The following is a 20,939-nucleotide window of genomic DNA, read 5'->3' as shown; positions in this document are numbered from 1 at the left end:
AATCTTTTGTACAAACAGATGTTCGTACAAATCGATGCCCATACATACATGCAGGAAGGAACTTCCTGTGTTGGAGGAAGATGGTGAAAGGGAGTCTTAGAATCAAAATGTAGCTGAAGGGAATCATAGGATCCAATTCACGGTGCTTAATCTGGCATCTGAGTGAATGCAGTAAAATTTACCTACAAAATGGTAGAAAAGTCTTACTGATTTGTTGATCCCTCCATTGGGTCTTCCTGATGCTCAATAGAAAGAAGCCTCTTAACCTTCTTCCCCCCAAAAGTTGTTGAATGGCGTTGAGAAGATCAGCTGTGGCGGTGGAGTATAGTTTTTCTTTGCCACCACTGCTACAGAATAAGCTTTCAGCTGAGCTTTAAACTATGTTTAGTAAGCTTCATCCTGAATCAATTTGCATCGTCATCACCCCTTCTGCCTCATTCCCCCATGTTCCCTGGCAAATCAGAAAGCTGATTTAGCACTGCTTAGGGGAGGAGACAATACCTGGGAGCGTTTATGTTTCTATATTATTTTGTCTGTGTTCCAGAGGCTCACCAGGATGTCAACAGAATCACCACCCATGTTGGAAAACCTCTCAGAGCCATCGGGAAGCCATCATCAGGCTCTGAAGGCAGACCAGTCTAATTGGTCCTCCATCCCTGTGGACTCTAAGAGCTAGGGCCAACCTAAACTTCCCTAGATAGTCATCTGATTGTGACAGAGACATTGATGGCATCTTCCTTATACCAAGCTTAGCATTACCCTGCTTGGATTAAATAATAAATCCAACATGTGACCTGCTGAGTGTGTAGGGCATATGATCTCTTAACCATCTACCATACGGTAGCCATAACCCAGGGCAGCTTTGGCATGGATGTTGAGCCCCATGACTTAACAACCTGGGGGAGGGGTCCTCAACACCAAGTATGAGACCACCTCTGTCAACTCACATTGGGGCATTGGCTGGATAGTATACTATAAAAATTCCTAATCTATCCTCATTGCCTAACACCAGGTGGTATGACCTCCTTGTGATGCCTTTGGGTGCCAGTCCAAAGTGGTGGTGATACATTTCCTATGCTGTTGGCTTACCTGTGGATGAGATCTTCCAAGGGTAATGTGTGAACTTGGTAGAATAGTCAAAGAGGTGATGTGGTGCTTAGAAGGAAAAATGAAGAGCAGAGGTAAATTGGCCCTCTTTTTTATAACTAGACTCAATACAGGTCATACTTATGGAAATAAATTGGCTATCGGTTGAAGCACCTAGTTGACTGTTGGGGGCATTAATCTTATTCTGTTGATGCCTTTTTTGACCTTGTAGAACAACTTAATTTCTTTAACTTAGTTTCCTCATTTATAAAATCGAAACATTACAATCTAGACAAAGTGTATAGCCTCGTACAGTTTGTCTGAGCAGGAAGCTTATATTTTGGGTAGAGGGCATCCTCCTATAGAGTATGCCATATAAATGCTAAGATTGATGAATATTGCCACATGCAAGTCTTCCTGTTTAATTAATTCCAACAATCTCATTTTTATCAAGTAATCAGGAACAGAGATATAAAACAAAAAAGATGGAAGCCTGGGGGGGGGGATCACAAATCTGTTCATGTTTCTGCATATCCCACCTAATTAGAAGCTATAATCATAATGGTGAGGGCGACTGATGAACAAATTCAGTGAAGCACAAAATGGCCTGTGAAGGCTGAAGCTAATGTGAAATCGCTAAAAAGCCATCAGTGCCTGATCTAAACTGTCAGGGGGGTAGCTGGCTAGTTTAGAGGAGCGCTAATGAGATTTAGAGCCTTTCATCTGTTGGCTGGAATCCCACGCATGTGCTTAATTTCTGTGCAGACTTGAGTCTTGGTACTTTAGAGCAATCATATGTCTTCTGCTGGGAACTGTCACTGAGGTGCTTCTGACCAGGCACAGACTAATTTAACAAAGCAGCCACCTCACACTTCAGGGCCTTTGTGTGACTGAGGCAGCATTCACTGAAGGCAAGCAATGCCTACTCCCAGTTGGGTTTATTACTGAGGGCACCTCTTACATCCTATTTGTTCGTGTATGCGTTACATATAGTAGTGCATTCCCTATATATTCCCTTACAGGAGGGTTGTGTTAAAAATAATGAAGGCGTTTGAGGGTATCTCCAGAGTTCTCCGCTGTTCCATTCTGTACTGAGCTGAGGTATTATTTGTCTTTTATTTGCTTTCTGACTGATTATGGTTATGGTGAGCACATCTGAATAAGCTTATTCATGAAAAAAATCAAATTGAAACTATGGTTTCCAGTTCTGTTAATAACAATATTGTGTGGTGGGACTGAATGTGGGTCATTTGGTGTAGCAATGTTGTTGACCTCCAGGGAGTCACGTTTGTTGGATGGAGCGGCTTGTTATCTGAAACAGACCGTTCTCTTTGGTTTTCCACCCTTCCCAAAAGTTCACCAGGTTCTGACAGACCCATAGCTGTCCATTTCCATTCCCTCTTAATTGATATGTTTTTTTTTTCTGCTGTGTTGTAACCTGTAGCTACAAACGTATTTGTAATGAAATCTCAATAAGGTCCACTAGTATTTATATGCAACATGTGAAGCTTCTTCCTGTTAAATATTGACATTCTCAATGATTGATAATATTGCAATCCAGCTCTGAGGGCAAGTGTTTTCAGCTGTAGTGTTATCAGCACAATTGCTACAAGTAAATTGCAAATGTGTTCAGTGGGGGAGCACTTTCATTTTCTTCTTGTATCACAGCCGAGTTATCTCAGCTCTTGAGTTCCACATTCTATGTAAAAAGTGGAAGAGGTTTAAACAAAAGGGCAAGTCAAACTAAGATAGCTTTCTACTTAGGATTGTCAGATCTTCCGTTGATTGTCTCTGTTGCCCTCTGCCATAATTTTTTTTTTAAACCTGCTGCTGGCCTCTGTACCAATGAGTACCTCTATGAATTGACTGATACTCTATTGTTTGACCTTTGAGTTTCTAGCAGTTGCTAGGGTTGTACCTGGAAACTACATAGTGATGTCACTGACGTCATGTGCCCCCCACATGTCCCTACTCCCCCCCAACCCTCCCACTGGTTGCCAGGCTCAGCCTGGCAGCCCTATTTCTGCCTCCGCCAAGAGGTGGATATCATTGTATGAATCAATCTAACAGATCAAGCAATTACACCTAACGTTTGGTCAGCATTTGATCAAGCCGTAAAAATTGAGAGAACATCCTGCTGGGTGAGAAATTGTCACCGAGCTCCTACATCAAAAGACTGTGGTCATTTATGCATGGGCACTTGGACTCTCGTTTGGCCCGGTCTGATTTGGTTGTTCTTTGGAGCTCCGCACAAGTTCTCCATCCATTAGAAATGTCTTCATTTCCAGCCCTCGAAATGTCTGGGTTTTCCCATTCCTCTGTTAATCCGCCTTTTCCCTCTACCTGAGCTCAGCCTGGCAAAAATCTCTGTGCAGTTGACAAAACCCGGCCACAAAAGGATTGACTTCTCTTACAGCCAGTCACAAAGCAGCGTGTAAAGAGGTGGAGATTCAAATATTTCCTGCTTCCCCAGAGCTCTTTCTGAGCAAAAGAAAGGCTTTTTAAAACGGAGGTTTGGATTTCTGCCCCCCCCCTTCAGATTGCTCCGTTTTTTGTTTATTGTTCTTAAAATGCTTTTTTATGCGGCAATTGTTTTTTTTGGGGGGGGGGATCTTCTCTCACAGTGAGCATTGCAGTTACAAAGCAGCATTTAAAGGGGTGGGACTTGATTTAAGCTTGGAGGCTGCTGGTGCAGAGATTTCCAACAGGAAAGTGTGGATCCAGCCAGCAACGAACCTAAGGCAAAACTCCCATGCATAAATGACCTTGTGCACATCAAAGGATCTCAGAGCTGTTGTAACCAGACCAAATGGAAAGGGGAGGGGGGGGGGAAAGCCTGTTTCTATAAAGAACAGCAGGAACAAGTGCATGTGTACACACGCACACACACACACATTGCATTTAAGAAAACGCAATATTGAACAAAGAATCGCCACTTATATTGGAAGGAAAAGTAGTGCAGATCTTTCAAGATCTGCCTGCAAACTTGGTAAAAAAGTGGAAGGACTTTGATTTCTTAAGACAAATTTTACAGAAGAAAGAAATAAGTTGGAAGTTGCATTGCCCAAAGGCAAAAGAATAATTACTACGGTAGAGCAAGCAAAGAGGTTAGTAGAAGAACTAACACTTGAGGACTCGCCCAAAAGTTCCAAGAAAGAATTTGAAAATAAAACACCGGTAAACTCAAGAGAAAATTCACCCAAAACAAGAAGTAAGAAAGAAAAAACAAGGAATAACAGACAAAGAAGAAGAGACTTGACCAGGCAGCAGCACTAGAATAAAATGGATAGAATGAAGATAATTTTAATATCAATGATTTGAATTCTCGCTCCAAAGAATGAAAACATATAACGCCCTACAGAGACAAAAGGCAGACATATATATCCAAGACACTCACATAAAGAAAAAAAATTGGCATATTCTAAACAATAAGAAATTGGGCAAAGTGTATGTGTTCTTGTAGGTTATCCGGGCTGTGTGACCATGGTCTTGGTATTTTCTTTCCTGACGTTTCGCCAGCAGCTGTGGCAGGCATCTTCAGAGGAGTAACACTGATGCCTGCCACAGCTGCTGGCGAAACGTCAGGAAAGAAAATACCAAGACCACGGTCACACAGCCCAGATAACCTATAAGAACTGATGAACTCTGGCCGTGAAAGCCTTCGACAATAAAGTGTATGTGGCTTCAGCAAATAACAAGAAAAAAGGAGTGGCAATTTATATAAATAATCCACAACTACATGGTTACACTACTGTTAGGGCATGTAAGCACTTGCCTTCAAAGAGCTTACCTGAGGGAGATTCATTGAAGGAAAGTTAACATATAGTGGGAGAAGCATCAGAGCACATGTCAGTGTTAATTGATATTACTAGCATTTTAAATTCATGCACATTTATTACAGCACATCACTTGTAATGTAAGTTGTACAGTGCAATAAAACTTGAAAAATAATTCGTAATCAGTTCCCATGAAAGACAACATAAATATTTCCCCTATTCCAGCAAACCTACTGTCTGTAATCCTTATACAAGAAAATTAGCAAATCTGCTATTCCACTTGCACTGTTTCAGTATTGGTTTAAAGCTGGTTAGTGCTAGTGCTCTCATAGAACTTTAGGATACTAGCATGAAAGGGGAACAAAACTGAAATAGGAAATTTCACTGGAGAAATAGTAGCCACTCAAAATCTGTGGTTAGGTAATGTTGGTAAGGCACAAAAATAATAAACCTGTGTTTGTCACCATGTAGTCAGGGGAGCACTCATTGCAGTTAAAATCACTCTTTACAACCAGTAGACTCGAGATAAGTTTCTGATTGTTGAGAGAATGGAAAGTGGAAACTTTTTCTCTTATGTGGCACTAGAACACAGTGACAGCTAATGAAATTGATTGTCAGATGATTTGAGATTGATGAGTATTTTTTTACCACACAATGCGTAACTTATAGCCTGAGGAGGGTGGGAGGGGAGGGGAGGGGGGACTTCAATGCCATAGAGTCCAATTGCCAAAGCGGCCATTTTCTCCAGGTGAACTGATCTCTATCGGCTGGAGATCCGTTGTAACAGCAGGAGATCTCCAGCTAGTACCTGGAGGTTGGCTACTCTGTTAATGCCTGCCCCTTGACATGCTGCTTTGTAATTGGCTGTAGTGCTTTCTGTGAGAGAAACGTCCCTCCCCCAAGCTTCCGTGTCCCAGGCTTTACCTTATGCTTGGGGATTTCACCCGAGCTGAGCTCAGGGGAGATGGAAGAATTGGGTTAATAGAGGGATGGGAAGACCTGGGATTTGTGAGGGCTGGTAGCGATCTCTAATGGACGGAAAACCCATGCATAACTCCAAGGAACAACAGAGATAGACCAGGGGCGAAAGTGAGTGAAAGTATCATTGCAAAAATGACCAGTGACTGTGGTGCTGATCATAATATTTACTGCAAATTTATATGCTTATTTGAACAGAGAATTTTATTTTACACAATAAAATAGGGGAAGCTGGAGAAAAGGGAGAGAAAGGAGCACCAGGCCGCCCAGGAAGAGTGGGACCTCCAGGAGAAAGAGGTAAGTTTCTTAAGAGAGAGTACTCTTTACCAAACTATATCACTTAATATATTCCAGTGATAAGTGGATGCTAATATCTTATACTAGGGGTCCCCAACGTAGTGCCTGCTGATACCTTTCCTGGTGCCTGCCAAGTGTTTTTAGAAAGTGGGCAGGGCCAGGTTGGGTTTGACCAGCAAGGCTTCTGGTTGGCCATTGGAGATTTGATTGGCTATGCAGATTTTTAAAAAATATTGCTTTGGCAGCAGCTGCTGCCACAATATTTTCATTGTGTGCTTGCAGGAGCTGTTTTCTGGCTGGCTCCACCTTCCACGGCAGCCATTTCATGGCAGCTGTTTTGTGGCTGTGCCCACCACCCTCTGTCAAATTTCCTAAGATGCCCAAGGGCTCAAAATGGTTGGGGAGCTCTGCCTTAGAACAACCTTTCTGGCAATACTTTACTAGGCTTGTGGCCTGGTGAAACTCCAAAATAATTACTGTATTTGACCTTTTAATGCAATATGTAGAGCAACGCCGCAAGCAATTGTGTTTTCTGGTTGTGCTTTGGCTAAGATTTGCAGTGATGAGTCCAAGAATATACAGCAATGTCATGTGACACTTTGATCTACTGCTAAAAATAAGCAGTGGTACAGTAAACATAGGAGAGCAGGGGGAAGCCTTGACACTCTTAGAGCATCCTAATTTGGGGGCCTCTGGCATGCTGCTCCATAGACTGTTATCTGCTCTGCTACCACTCCCTATATTGTTCCTCTGTGCTTTTTGGGGGATGCCTCTAGATGGATGGTCTTGCTAGTAAGGCACATTGAATCAGCAAAGGTGACACCTGTAAATCACACAAGGACCATACTGATTCTCACATTGACTGCTACTCGTCCAAACGCACTAGTTGGATCAAGCTAAGTTTAACTACCTGACGTCTTCTAGGGCCCAGACCTCCTCAGGCTCTGCCCCTAAAACCTCCCGCCGGTAGCAAAGAGGGACCTGGCAACCCTACAAGCAACTCACCTTGGCAACAGCAAAACCTGCAGGAGGCCTCCAAGCTTCCAAACAGTCAAATAATCTGCGATATCAAAATGCTGTTCATCCCAAAAAATACCCGTTCATCCAATCAAAAATTCTCCTCTCAGTTGCCTGACTAACTGGGCTTCTACTGTAAAATTGGCAAAATTCCCCATCCGTATTCTTACAACCAGAAGAGCCGAGATGTCCCAAAGCTATCATCTGCTTATACTGAGACTTCTGGATCCTAGCTAGCAACATAGGAAGGACAAAGGAAATATAGGAAGTACAAGGGAAAGTATGTTAGCCTCCCAGGGCAAGTGGGTGCCAATTCACACAGTCTGTATTGAGGCAGTAGCTACGGGGTCTCTCTCACACAGCAAAGTGCCAACAAGTGTAAATCACACCTCACCATTCTCAACTGTGGTTTGAGCTGAGAGGTGAGGGAGTTTGGCATCCACACATCATTGTGTATTGCACAGTCATTGTGCTATAGCAGTCACTCATAAGTAGATTAGCTTGTCCACACAGGATAATCCAGGCGTGAATGGTTGTTCTAGCACAGTGCTCAATGATATGTGGCTGCCGTTCTGTTCTCAATGCACATGAGGAGCATTCACCATGGCTCCCTTCTGGTCCAAAACAAATCAACTTACCTAACCTTATAATGGCTTCCTTACCAGGTACCATATTAGTATCTGGGAAAATGTGATGTGGATGGCAGGAAGGGGAAAGGTGTGCATCTTGCATATTGTTGGTACTTTCTGCTTGCACGGCTGTCTTTGCAGCTAGAACAACCCCAGAGGGTTTAATTTCTTCCTAGCCCAGTAATGACTAGTGGCAGATGACTTTTTTCCCCTGGTACCTTTCAGTTTTCTCCATGACCTGATCAGGCAAGAAAGGCTGGTAGGATGCTGTATTTATTTACAGAAGGAAAAGGTTGGAGCACTCAGTGTTGTATGTCCTTCCCTTTCTGGTTACTTGATGGAAAGTACAGTGCAGCAAAGCAATAACAGGAGAGAGGACATGGTCATTTCTCTAGCTTAGCGTACCAGGCACGTTGGAAGGCGGGAAGAGTCAAGGAGAACTTCATGACTCCATTCTTGGCAGAAAGGTGACTGAGGTATTTGTGTTTTTTTCCAGGATAGTTCAAACTGTGCTGATATTATCAGTATAGTTAGTTTGCGCATGTGCACGGCACAGTGTTCGTAACGTCTCATAACATAGTAACATATGAAACCCTTCGCTGTCATTCCTTTGGTCTTTTTAAGGTCAAGCCTAGTACAGGATTCCCCCCTTCATTGTCTCATGGTGGCCCTGCTTCTTCATGGAATCCTGCTAGTCCTTTCTGTCTAACAGCAATTGCAACGGGAGCTACTTTGAGATATTGTGAATTGTGTGTATTGGGGGTAGGGGTGGTCCAGCATACAAATCCATTCTATGAAAGCACCATTATGGAGAGAGATCAGAGAAAGGGAGGTCTTGTTTTAAACTGGTTACACCCTACAGTAGAGATGGGATTATTCTAAGAGATAGCCACGCTATCTCTTTCATTCAGTGAGTTTTGCAGCGCCATAAAGATTAACACATTTATTGCGGCATTATCCAACACCACTTTGTCAGATGCATCTGATGACATGCGCTGCGGCCTCACAATAAATGTGTGAGTCTTTAAGGTACCACAATGTTCTTTGTCACTTTGACAGTTTCCTGATGGTGGTGGTGGTCATTATAGCATGGCTAGAGTCTGGACCACTTTACACATTTAAAGTTGCTGTAATAGTTGTAGAAAAAGAAGAGTTGTTTTTTATATGCCGACTTTCTTTACCACTTAAGGAAGAATCAAACCGGCTTGCAATCACCTTCCCTTCCCCTCCCCACAACCTTGTGAGGTGGAGGGGGGGGGGCTGAGAGAGCTCTAAGAGAACTGTGACTAGCCCAAGGTCACCCAGCTGGCTTCATGTGTACGAGTGGGGAAACCAGCCCAGTTCACCAGATTAGCGTCCGCCGCTCATGTGGAGGAGTGGGGAATCAAACCCAGTTCTCCAGATTAGAGTCCACTGCTCCAAGCCACTGCTCTTAACCACTACACCATGCTGGCAATAAGCATACACAGAGCTGGCCTGTCCATCAAGTGGACCTAGGTGGTTGCCTAGGGCTCCAGGGCAAGGGACCACCAAAAGAAGCTAAGGGTAGATTCCAGCCTGGGCTGGGTCAGCTGCAGCCAATAGCAGACCTAGGTGGTGCCATCAGCCCCATCACTAACACCACTCTGATGTACCTGAAGGAGAAAATGTCAAGGAGGGGAAAAGTCAGAGCCATATTAGAGCCATGGGTCAGAACCAGCCATATTGAAGCAAGAAGCAATGCTGAAGCAAGCAGGAAGAGAAATATACTAGCCATGCACTTGTAAGTATCTGTAAGTACCAAATTAGTGGTTGAGTAAGGGAAAGGATGTTTTTTAACTCATACCCTACTTAGGTAAAAGGTTTAAAGAGGCTCGTCAGCAGTATTAACGCTTTGCTTGCAATTATTTACGCAAGAAAAACAGTCAATTGTGAGCAAGACAATTTCTTAAAATGTTGCGAGAATCAGTTGTTCAAGGGTCTTGAAAGAGGAAGTGGACAATGTTGCCTGTTGCCTGGAGATGAGTTGTACTAGCGGGAGATCTCCAGCCACCACCCGGAGGGTGGCAACTCTAGTTGTCTGCTTGGTTTTCATTTGGTGCAGTGTTGAGCTGCTAATCAATAATTGGATAAGGGGTCACTTATCTGCAGTGATGTACTTGAACAAAGCAAAACTAACCTCTTATATATATTCAAGTGTCACAGTCTTGGACTCATGTAGGGATAGAGGCTCGCCTTGATCATGATCAATCAAAAAAAGACCCAAGCTGCTAAGAAGGAATTTCTCTATTATTTGCCTCCTTTGAATGCCTTCGGTTGAACTCATTGTTTTCTTCATCATACCACATGATCAGGGGATTCAGGGCATGTTTGACGAAGATTCCTTCTCCAGCCCACCACTAGCCCCTCTGCCGGAGGACGGAAGAACAGGTGGCTGCCAGCTTCCGGTCAGCCTGGCTAGTGGCGGCTCTTGGCTGCCCAGCTCCTTGCATGCCCAGGGCACAGCGAGGGAGGCATCTGGCTCTCAGAAGCTCTTTGTGCACCCAAGTCACAGCAGAGGGGGCTTCAAAGTCATGGGCTGCCTAGAGCACAAAATCCATGGGGCCAGCCCTGAGCATTCCTAGCGCATTTTTTTTTTTGCTTTGCGTAGAAAGAGCATGTTGGAAAGCTGTAGCCAGTGTGCAGTTGTCTCATGTAACCATCTACACAACATTTGCATGTCATTTCCTACACAGAAGTGCTCTCTTCATGCAGAAATTCTGCAATATGATTCAGCCCCATTATCTCCTAGAATACAGAGAGATGCATAGAGGAAGGCCTCTAAAGTATGTGCTGGGAGTTGTTCAGGAATGGAAGAGAGGGAGGCCCAGCAGATGAGAAAATCAAAGCCAAGCCAAGGAGTTCTTGTCATGAGCAATGATGACCCGGGCTTCCTGGCTTCTCAGATAAGTGAGCATGTCATGTGTGAGTAGGGGGCGCCCTGGCTGCCTTGTACTGGCCACTGTTGATAGATGTCCTACTGTGGAGTGTTTACAAGAAAGGACATTAAGTCACAGGGAGCAAATTAATTGTGTTTATATATAAATGTTGTATTTATGCACTAGATATGGGCCTGTTTAACTTCAGACACAGCTGTGTGAAACAACTTATTAAAGACCGCTAGGAGAAGGACCAGGGTTTCAGATCTCTAATGTGATTCTGCCATTCTAACCCCTTGGTTTCCAACTGCTGTTTAAGCAATTAAACTATCATCTGGGAAACTACCTTCCTCTCCTTCTTCCAATCCCTTCCTAAAATGTATTTCTTAAAAAGTAGAATCTTCTGCCAAATTAAATATAGCCTCGCATTCTTTACGTCCTGCTAGGGTCACCAACCTCCAGGTACTAGCTGGCGATCTCCTGCTATTACAACTGATCTCCAGTCGATAGAGATCAGTTCCCCTGGAGAAAATGGCTGTGTTGGCAATTGTGCTCTATGGCATTGAAGTCCCTCCCCCTCCCCCAAACCCCATCCTTCTCAGGTTCCGCCCCAGAAATCTCCAGGTATTTCCCAACCTGGAGCTGGCGACCCTAAGTCCTGCTGCCAGCTAAACCTCTCGAACCCAAAGGAGGCTCCTCTTGTGACAGTGTGCCCTTACCATGGAAGTGTGTAAGTCAGAAGTGTTTCTAGATGTGTGTGAGTGGTAGAGGGAAAGAGTACACAAATACAGGCTCCAGACTGGTGGTGGTAGCAGCCACAACTCTCATTCTGACAACCAGCAGGGAAAGTCACCAGTAACAAACCACATTGTTGTAAAAAAGCTGCTTACAATAGACAGATGACATTCTTGTGCCCATTTTGCTTTGGGCCAAACAGTTATTGGAGAGGAGGGGATTCTGCAAACACGTACGCACTCCACTCACTACTCCTCTGCAAACTCCCTTCAGCAAGTACAAAAGGGGCATATTTACTTTTGTTGAGCAGGAAGCGGGAAAACTAGGTGCCACTAGCTACTACCGTAGCAAGTTAGCTATCATGGTGCATAGGCAAGGTTCCGTGGACTCGTGGAAGATTATGAATAATTATGGAATGTTGTATTCTACAGTGGACCAGCAAGCTGAATTGCCCCTGCCGTTATAAGACGCTCTGCAGAATTCCTTCCCTTTGGCAGTGTACCATCTTCACCTCCTTTTGCCTAGGTTAGGGACCAGCAGGAACCTATTGCTCTTAGTGAAGGTTGTTACAGGGCAGAAGGATGGGTGATCTCTCTCTCTCACCACTGCATACCTCACACTGGCATCAGAGTGCTTTAGAGGTGCATACATGTGTAACAAGGTAATGCTGTAGTTGCTTTATGATGGCGTTTTATGAAGGAATCAGGTAAGCCTTAAGGAAGCAGAACTCATAACATCAGTCAAATAATTCCTTTATTGCTGATTGTAAAGGTATCAACCGTGTTTGCAATTCGGTATGGAAGCTTTCAAATTGCACAGAACTCATGCAGGATTCTTTCTTTCTTTCTCTCTTTCTTTCTTTCTTTCTTTCTTTCTTTCTTTCTTTCTTTCTTTCTTTCTTTCTCTCTTTCTCTCTCTCTCTCTTTCTCTCTTTCTCTCTTTCTCTCTCTCTCTCTCTCTCTCTCTCTCTTTCTCTCTTTCTCTCTTTCTCTCTTTCTTTCTCTCTCGGGGATAGTTCTCAGAAAAGACTTGGCAGTGAATCTTGCAAAGATCACTTCAGCTGACAGTCTGTTGGTGTGCAATCCTATTACAGGTCAAACCTTTTCCACAACCAAATGCCATGCAGGGGGTGTAATTATGGTAGGGCTACATCTATCAGAAGAGCTCTTGTTCTCCTGCATGCCCCTCTGGCTGACAATAGGTACACTGGTCTCATGTTAGGTTGGTGATAAAGTGACCAGATTTTTCTGTAGATCTGTGAGCTGCCTGCTAGCCAGGTTCCCAAGCGTCTGCTCATGAATCTGTTGCTTGTGGTGTTTGTTCAAGAAGATTGCTGTGTACCATACTTGTCTCAGTGAGGAAATCTCAGATGTGCCCTCCGGAAGATGCTGCAAAATAAATATTAGAACCTCACAGCAGGAACTAAGGAGAGGTCTTCCAGTTTCAAGGACGATGTTACAAAGCACTTTTACAGCAGAACTGTGGCTAAATGAACTTCTTTAAAACTATCATTTCTGCTGAATAAGAGACATATTATGATGCACATCATATAAAAATTGTTAACTGTCTTTCAGGTATGTTTTAAGAATAGTTCTCGAGAGCTTAACATTATTTCCCTTCCGGCCCCCTATAATGGCGGCGCTGCCAGGCCTGTCACGCCGACCAAACCCTTTACCTCTGCAGCCGCCCGGGTCCCCACTGGCCTGTTTACCTGCAGGGCGGGGCAAAGCAGCGCGGGCGGAAGCACAGGACACCTTGGGTCCCGTGCCTCCAGCCTCTCCTGTGCACCCCTCCATTTCGTGGCGGCAGGGGAAAGGGCCCCGCTGCAGGCTCCCGGCTGCCCACCGACCCGCCCTGATGCTGCCGCCAGACCCTGTCCCCTGCGGAGCGGGCTCAGGCCCCACTCCCAGCCCAGGCCATCAAATCGGGCCTTTTCGGTGAGTTGGGGCCCACTATTCTCCAGGCTAGACCTAGACCTAAGAACCTCAGGAGTCCTGAACAGAGTCTCTGTATGGTCAGAAGCGTCCAGACGCCTGTAGCTTCATTTGGTTTTGTCCTGTGAACTACTCATTTGCTTTCAGGTGTAGGGTTGCCAGGTCTGGCTTGGGAAATACCTGGAGATTTTGGGGGTGGAGCCTGAGAAGGGCAGGGTTTGGAGAGGGGAGGGACTTCAATGGGGCGTAATGCCATAGTTCACCTTCCAAGGCAGCCATTTTCTCCAGGTGAAGTGATCTCTCTGCCTGGAGATCAGTTGTAATAGTGGGAATAGCTACTACCTAGAGATTGGCAACCCTATTCAGGCACTGGAGTGATTTTTCCTACTATTCAGGCACCGGAGTGATTTTTCCTACAGAACCAGAGAGGAAGAAGAAGGGATAGGGGTGGAATGAGGCCCCACTCTAGCAGGAGATCTCCTGCTACTACCTGGCAGTTGGCAACCCTATTCCCAGCTGATGTTAACATATACCAGAATTTATGGTTGCTACAGCCAACTTGCATAGGAGCCCTGTGGCGCAGAGTGGTAAGCGGCAATCAAAGTATTGCAATCAAAAGCTCTGAGTTCGATCTCGACGGAAGTCAGTTTCAGGTAGCCGGCTCAAGGTTGACTCAGCCTTCCATCTTTCTGAGGTCGGTAAAATGAGTACCCATACAGCTTGCTCAGGGTAAAGTGTAGATGACTGGGGAAGGCAATGGCAAACCACCCCATAAACAAAGTCTGCCTCGTAAACGTTGGGATGTGATGTCACCCCATGGTGATGACCCCCAGTGATGACCCGGTGCTTGCACAGGGGACTACCTTTACAGCCAACTTGAGATATTCCAACTATGTGGAGGCTCTCATCAGGCCTCCTTTGTAAATTGGACTGAGCGTATGTGATTGTCCTAGGAAGCTGCTACATGGGTCAATGAAAATACCCCCATGGAATGACAGTAGCAGGTGTGGTGGGAACATTGTATGCACATACCTGTTCTGCATTGCTCGGTGCAGCCATTGCCCCCCCCCCACTTCTCCTCCTTTTCTCTTACACCTGCTCAAAAGCACAGGTGCAATGGCCCAGAACCCTTCTTCCCCTTCTTTTCCCTGAGAAGAAAATAGCCCTGCAAAGGGGGGGGGATCTTCCCCTCTCCCCATAGTGACTGCAGGTGGGACATCCAGAAGGATGATCTGCCTGCAGCCACCCTATAGTTTGCCTTTGGCGATAGCTTAAAGTAAGTTTGTTTTTAATTCAGTTCAAAGGGGGGAAAGTTAGTAGCCAGACAAGTCTTGCTAAGATTGGGCATGATGTCATCTAGATGCTCCCAAATAGTGCAGGGGCATCCTGGTGCCCATGCAGGGAAAATCTCTATGCGGAAGCAGCTTTAGTGTTCAGCTACCTGCATTGTAGAGGGTTGTTCTTAGGATCTTAGGCATAAAAGGTAACTATCTATTTATCCTTTTCCAGCTTACATTGTATACTTTGGAATAATAAAATTTCTTAAAGTCATTTACAGAATGGATCTGACCTCCTTTGACAAACCCTGGTATATACTTAATAAAAAGCCTGGGCAAATGATGAAGAAGGCAGTCAGATACTGAAGTATTGTTGACAATATCTGATTTGTGTTGTAATATGCCTATTTCTTTTTCATTAAAAGTTGCTGAGGCTACCGATTTTTGAAGTGGCTCATTTAATCACTACTCTGCAGTGAAGTGCTGTATAGCATTGTCATTAAATCAGGGGGAAAAACCTTTTTTGGTTCCTGATGTGAGTTTCCAATATTCATTTTGTGGCATCTTCTGGAGGGCATGTTGGAGGTTGTGGCGCATTTCTCATTAATGCGGGCCTCAAAGGTATGGAAAAAGCATAAGCCATATGGCACACTGGCTGTAATTGCAGAACTGATTTGTGAGTGCACGTTGCCTATTAAGTTCAATGGGAGTGATGGCTGTATTAGTCTTTGATTCTTGTGCCCTGGGATGGAATTAGGGTTGCCAACCTCCAGGTACTGGCACGGGAAGAAATCAGTACAATAATACAAAATGTGTATATTGTGTTTCAAAACATTTCAGCAAGTACAATGGACTACAACAAGTGACAATAAACAATATATACAAAATATACAAAACACGTTTGTATATTTTGTATATATTGTTTATTGTCACTTGTTGTAGTCCATTGTACTTGTTGAAATGTTTTGAAACACAATATACACATTTTATATTATTGTACTGATTTCTTCCCGTGCCAGTTTCCAAATCTGACGGTAATAGCACGGAGGTGCTCTTTTCTTGTTTTGCTAACCTCCAGGTACTAGCTGGAGATCTCCTGCTATTACAACTGATCTCCAGCTGATAGAACTCAGTTCACCTGGAGAAAATGGCCCCTTTGGCAATTGGATTCTATGGTGTTGAAGTCCCTCCCCTCCCCAAACCCTGCCCTCCTCAGACTCTGATCCCAAAATCTCCAGGTATTTCCCAACCTGGAGCTGGCAACTCTAGATGGAATGATGCTGTTGGGTATTGTTGATGCAACTCGCAGTATTGCTAGAACGGGGAATCCAGTTTGTTGTACCGTAAACACTTGTGGTTTGCTCTCCTATAAAGATTTCTTCTGGAGCCAGTTTCTTTATATAAATATCCATACTGTGTTTGCTTACTCATGTCACCATTTTTTCCGCTTCCTAAGTGGTGGTCTTAATTTTTCAGTCTGTATGGTCCAGTGCAGACCGATGCTGCCTTGCCTGCAAACCATTTTTTCAAACTGGAAGCCAGTCCTGGGAACATATGTTCTCTCTGAATCCCCCATGTTTTGCCACTGTTGACCTTAACCATGATTTAGTGTTACATCTGCACCAGAGATTAAAACTAGGCAGATTTCCTTTTAGGTCACTTATGCATAAGGTGGCCAACCTCCAGGTACTACCTGGACATTTCCCGCTATTACAACTGATCTCCAGCTGATAGAGATCAGTTCACCTGGAGAAAATGGCCGCTTTGGCAATTGGACTCTATGGCATTGAAGTCCCTCCCCTCCCCAAAGCCCACCCTTCTCAGGCTCCACACCAAAAATCTCCAGGTATTTCCTAACCCGGAGCTGGCAACACTACTTATGTATGTGATGTCTGCCCCAGCTTGAATGCTATTGAGAAGTGTCTCTCACACCCCTCTTTCCCTTTGCACCTCCCAGTATTTTCCCATCTATCCCAAACCTGCTTTGGCAACCATTTTCCACACTATGGAAGGGCTTCTTTTGAAGAAAAGAAAAGGCAATTAACTTATGGTTATAGTATTATAATACCAATCTGTCTTTCAGGTTCTTTGAATTAACCAGCTTTCCTTTTTAAACTCCCCTTTCATTGTGGAGATATAAAGGCAACAATGTCAACTGGCAAATAAGCACCTTGTCCCACCATTCTGTGGGCCCAATTAGGATCTGGCCCTTTGCAGCATTTTTAAATTTCCCATTTTGTGCTTTAAAATGTCCTCAGGTCTGACACAAGAACACTGTTGCCACCATCACACCTAGTGTGGCCATAACTATCCAGTCTGTACTGGAATAAATCCTGTATTAAAATTTTAGCTTGGAATATGCTCCCTGTAATATAAATTCTGAAATAAAATATTCAAAATTAAATATTCAGGCTTACCTCATCAAGATTCAGTACTAAATCCCTGAAACTGGCATATGATCTCCCAAATGTGAGTTTCATGTCTGAAATTTGGCATTGAATTTGACACATGATTCAAATAGCTGATGACCCTGACCCTCTATTCTGGCCACTGTTCCTCTTTCTGTATCTTGCCAATATTTTTGCTTAAAAGCTTCTTCATAAAAAAAAAAAAATCTGGAGTACACATTTAAAACTGTAGTGATTTTAAAATTCTCCCCAAATCTGGATAGAATTTCACTGCAGTCCTGATTCAGAGCCAATGCAAAAAGTTATTCTTCCTTTGCTATATTGTTTAGGTTGGAACTAATGTCTCAGAATCTTGCATATCAGGAAACAGGGAAAAGATAGTTTTTAGATTTCATGACAGACATTTGACAAGGAAGTGGTCCTAAAGATACAAATGGGGGGGGGGGGAGAAGGATTTTAAAAGTTTGTGTTTTTCATTTGTCTTTGATTTCATTGTGTCCATAGGAGAAATGGGGGAGAAAGGAGAGAAGGGAAGCATTGGTCGGCATGGAAAAATTGGCCCCATCGGTTCAAAAGGTACTGCGTATCTTTTTCCAGCGCACGTTAAGTTTGAAATCTGGACTTAATTTGTGCATTGCAAAAAACTGGGCAGATTGTTTTGAGGCACAGTTTCTGTCAGGTGACTAATGAAATTTGCATTCCATTCCAAGTCACTGAAATGATAAATAAATGAACATGAACGTCCTTTACATAGGGTGGGGTTGGGGAGATGACAACAGATGGTTAGCTGCTGTGTGAAACAGGATGCTGGATTAGATGGTCTGATCCAGCTTTTTGTGAAGACTCTCTGTACGAATTATATCATTTAGCCCCAGTAAAGATAGCTATACATATACATCAATACCAAGAAAGGGATTGTGTTTCGGTTAAGGTATTAGGACAGAATTTTGTGCTGTGCCGACAGCTCTTGATGTGTGTCTGAGCCAATATATTTTAGATCAGGAAATTATAAACTTCCCTGATTTTTGGATCTGCTAAAGAGTATGAGTTTTCTGGTACGCTGAACTTGTTGAAATAAAAAAATTCCCTTGTCAGTGGGTGGCTAATCATAACATAAAGCTATATATAGAGAGAGATTCTCACGCACACAAACAGCTCCCAACAATGAACGCTACTTGAGACATTGTTCAGACCGTCCATGGCATTTTGGTCAGGTCCAGATTGCAAGCAGGCCTCGACCGACAGTTGCCCCACAACTGAAGCCCTATGTTTGTTTTGTGCATTTGAAAAGTTGCACTTTATCTCAGCAGAATTGGTATGAAGGTATTGTTTTTAGACAACAATTCTAATGACTTGCCCTGTGGTCCTAAAATAGATTTATACAGAAATACATTAGCTTGATTGCACTGAGCATTGCTTCCCCAGTCCAGTACACACAGTATCCTAGCACACTTTGGGGTCAAACAGAACCAATAACTACTTTATTTCCCCTTTTTTAAGGTGAAAAGGGGGATAATGGAGATGTAGGCCCCCCTGGTCCTAATGGAGAGCCAGGTAAGCCTGAAGCATTGTGAAAGGACTTGTGTTTGTGACGTATCTATGTTGGCACATTAAAGTCAGCCCCTGATGTTGCGTATGAATGTGTCAAATACATTCTCACTGAGGACTGAATAACAGGTCCCCTTTTTTGCATAGTGGTTATGTGATTTTGGCATGATGTTTTGGAATTTGGATAATCCTTGAAAACCTTTAAAATCTGGTTTGACATCCCAAACAAACAAAAAACCCTCATAACCTTTAAAAATCTGCCTTGGTTCTTATAGTTTCACACATTCAAGTATTCAAGTGACAACTGCAGTTAACACATGAATAGTTTAATGGTTGAACTTGTCAAGATGGCACCTGGGAAACATGATTCCGCTTCCTTTGTTTGTTATTCTTCAGGGAGCATCCTCAAGTCTTAGTCCTTGAAGGATACTTCTTGTAAGGGACACTTCCCTCAGCTTCACGTTAAGTCCCTATTCTTCTCAGAGTCACGTTAAGTCCCTATCTTCTCAATACTACAGAGCCTGTTGTGGGAGCTTTTGAGAACTCTCTGTTAACAGGGTACCAACTGTAGTTATATTTTTACCACTGAATGGGATAGGAAGGATTCTATTTGGGCTGGCAACCTAGGTACCTGAGAGGCTGAGCAAGCCAAGAAGTTTGAGCATGAGGGCGAGCAAAGCCACTGGGGGAGAAGCAGGTTATCTCAACAAATGAAAACTTTGTGGAAGATGCAATCAGAGGCTTGGATCCTGCCCAGAATTTTCACAAGTGAATGGGGTGTGTGTGATTCCCCCGCATTCTCCCCCCCACCAGTGATTCTCTCTCCATGCAAGGTTGGATTAAGGCATGCTGAGGTCCGAAGCTATGTCAAGTTTAAGTAGCTTGATACCATTACCAAAAATTACAAGAGTCACTGGAAAGGACAATCATGCTAGGAAAAGTTAAAGGCGGCGGGAAAAGAGGAAGACCCAACATGAGATGGATTGTCTCTATAAAGGAAGCCACAACCCTCAATTTTGCAAGACCTGAGCAAGGCTGTCCTCCAGAAGCAGAATTTTGGAGTGCTGTGAACAAATTGGTAACCCCCCAACTTATGCCCATGGAAATTCTAGATGGGATACAAACCAGAATTTATTCTGTCTTTGTAATAGATATCTACAAAATATACCAAAAAATCTCATCCAGCCCTTGAGAGTTCAATAACCACAGTGGAACAGCATGGGTCTTCTCCAAAGGGTTGGCATGAGAGGAGATCTCACTTATATGGGGCAGTTTGGGGCAGCATGCACTGTTCTGGGTGGCTGGCAGCAAATGCAAAATGGCATTTTACTTGATTCATTATGCACGTGACCATGTGTACATATTTATTTCTGCAGGCATTCCTTGTGAATGTGGCCAGCTGCGTACAGCTATTGGTAAAATGGATAACCAAGTGGCCATGCTGACAACAGAGTTGAAGTTCATTAAAAAAGGTGAGAATTGGTCATACAAATCTCCCCCTTTTCCTCCTTTAAAAAAATAATCAAAGCTGTGCTTAGCTTTCCAGCTGATTTATGTGTCTGTCCTATGTGGTGTGCATTAAGTTGGTTTATAGAAATGCGAGTGCTCACTTTTCAGCACTGCCCTCCCCCGCAGCTGTTGCTGGTGTGCGTGAGACAGATAATAAGATCTACCTGCTGGTGAAAGAAGAGAAGAGGTACATGGATGCTCAGCTCTACTGCCAAGGAAGAGGAGGAACACTAAGCATGCCCAAGGATGAAAACACCAATGCCCTTATTGCTTTGTACATCAATCAAGCGGGCCTCAGCCGAGTTTTCATTGGCATTAATGACCTAGAGAAGGAGGGTAATTTTGTGTATTCTGACCGATCCCCAATGCAGACCTTCAACAAATGGAGCACTGGCGAACCAAATAACGCTTACGATGAGGAGGACTGTGTAGAAATGATCGCTTCAGGGGGGTGGAATGATGTTGCCTGTCATATTACAATGTATTTTGTTTGTGAATTTGACAAAGAAAATGTGTAAACATATTCATGTTCTCCCCTGTTGTGTGCTCTGTTTTTTAATTAAACATGGGTGTAAGCCAGGGTATATTTCTGCACTGGGGACATTTTGCATACCCGAGCATAACATGATTAAGGGGGTGCAGTCAAAAATATTCTGTGATGTAAACTTCACTTGGGTTTCTTGGTGTACAAGTTAGAACCTTGTTTATGAGGAACGAATCTTCCAGTTACGTTTTTCATATTAGTCTGGACAAAACAACCCAGATTGTCCTTATCTCAGCCTTTCAGTTCTTCAGCCGCTCCGTGTTTGATGTGCCAGTGGTTGTCTTTTTTTGTACATAGCTTTATT

General features: G+C 43.7%; 1 protein-coding gene across 2 annotated transcripts in view; it reads left to right on the top strand.

Annotated features, from left to right (window-relative positions):
- The window catches only part of COLEC11 (collectin subfamily member 11), a 42,011-nt gene extending 21,331 nt beyond the window's left edge, over positions 1–20,680 (top strand). Inside the window, exons 3-7 of one of the 2 annotated variants that reach the window (XM_056856409.1) lie at positions 6,066–6,137; positions 17,539–17,610; positions 18,535–18,588; positions 19,959–20,054; positions 20,218–20,680. In XM_056856409.1, the coding sequence (XP_056712387.1) occupies positions 6,066–6,137; positions 17,539–17,610; positions 18,535–18,588; positions 19,959–20,054; positions 20,218–20,609 (686 nt within the window). In that variant the 3' untranslated portion in view covers positions 20,610–20,680. Of the gene's footprint in view, positions 1–6,065; positions 6,138–17,538; positions 17,611–18,534; positions 18,589–19,958; positions 20,055–20,199 lie in introns of both variants that reach the window. The other variant, XM_056856408.1, reaches the window with a different exon arrangement.
- Positions 20,681–20,939: the final 259 nt, after the last annotated feature.

The sequence above is a fragment of the Euleptes europaea genome, chromosome 10 (assembly GCF_029931775.1).
Source record: "Euleptes europaea isolate rEulEur1 chromosome 10, rEulEur1.hap1, whole genome shotgun sequence".
NCBI classification, from domain to species: domain Eukaryota; kingdom Metazoa; phylum Chordata; class Lepidosauria; order Squamata; family Sphaerodactylidae; genus Euleptes; species Euleptes europaea.
This window is presented reverse-complemented; position numbering and strand designations above follow the sequence as displayed.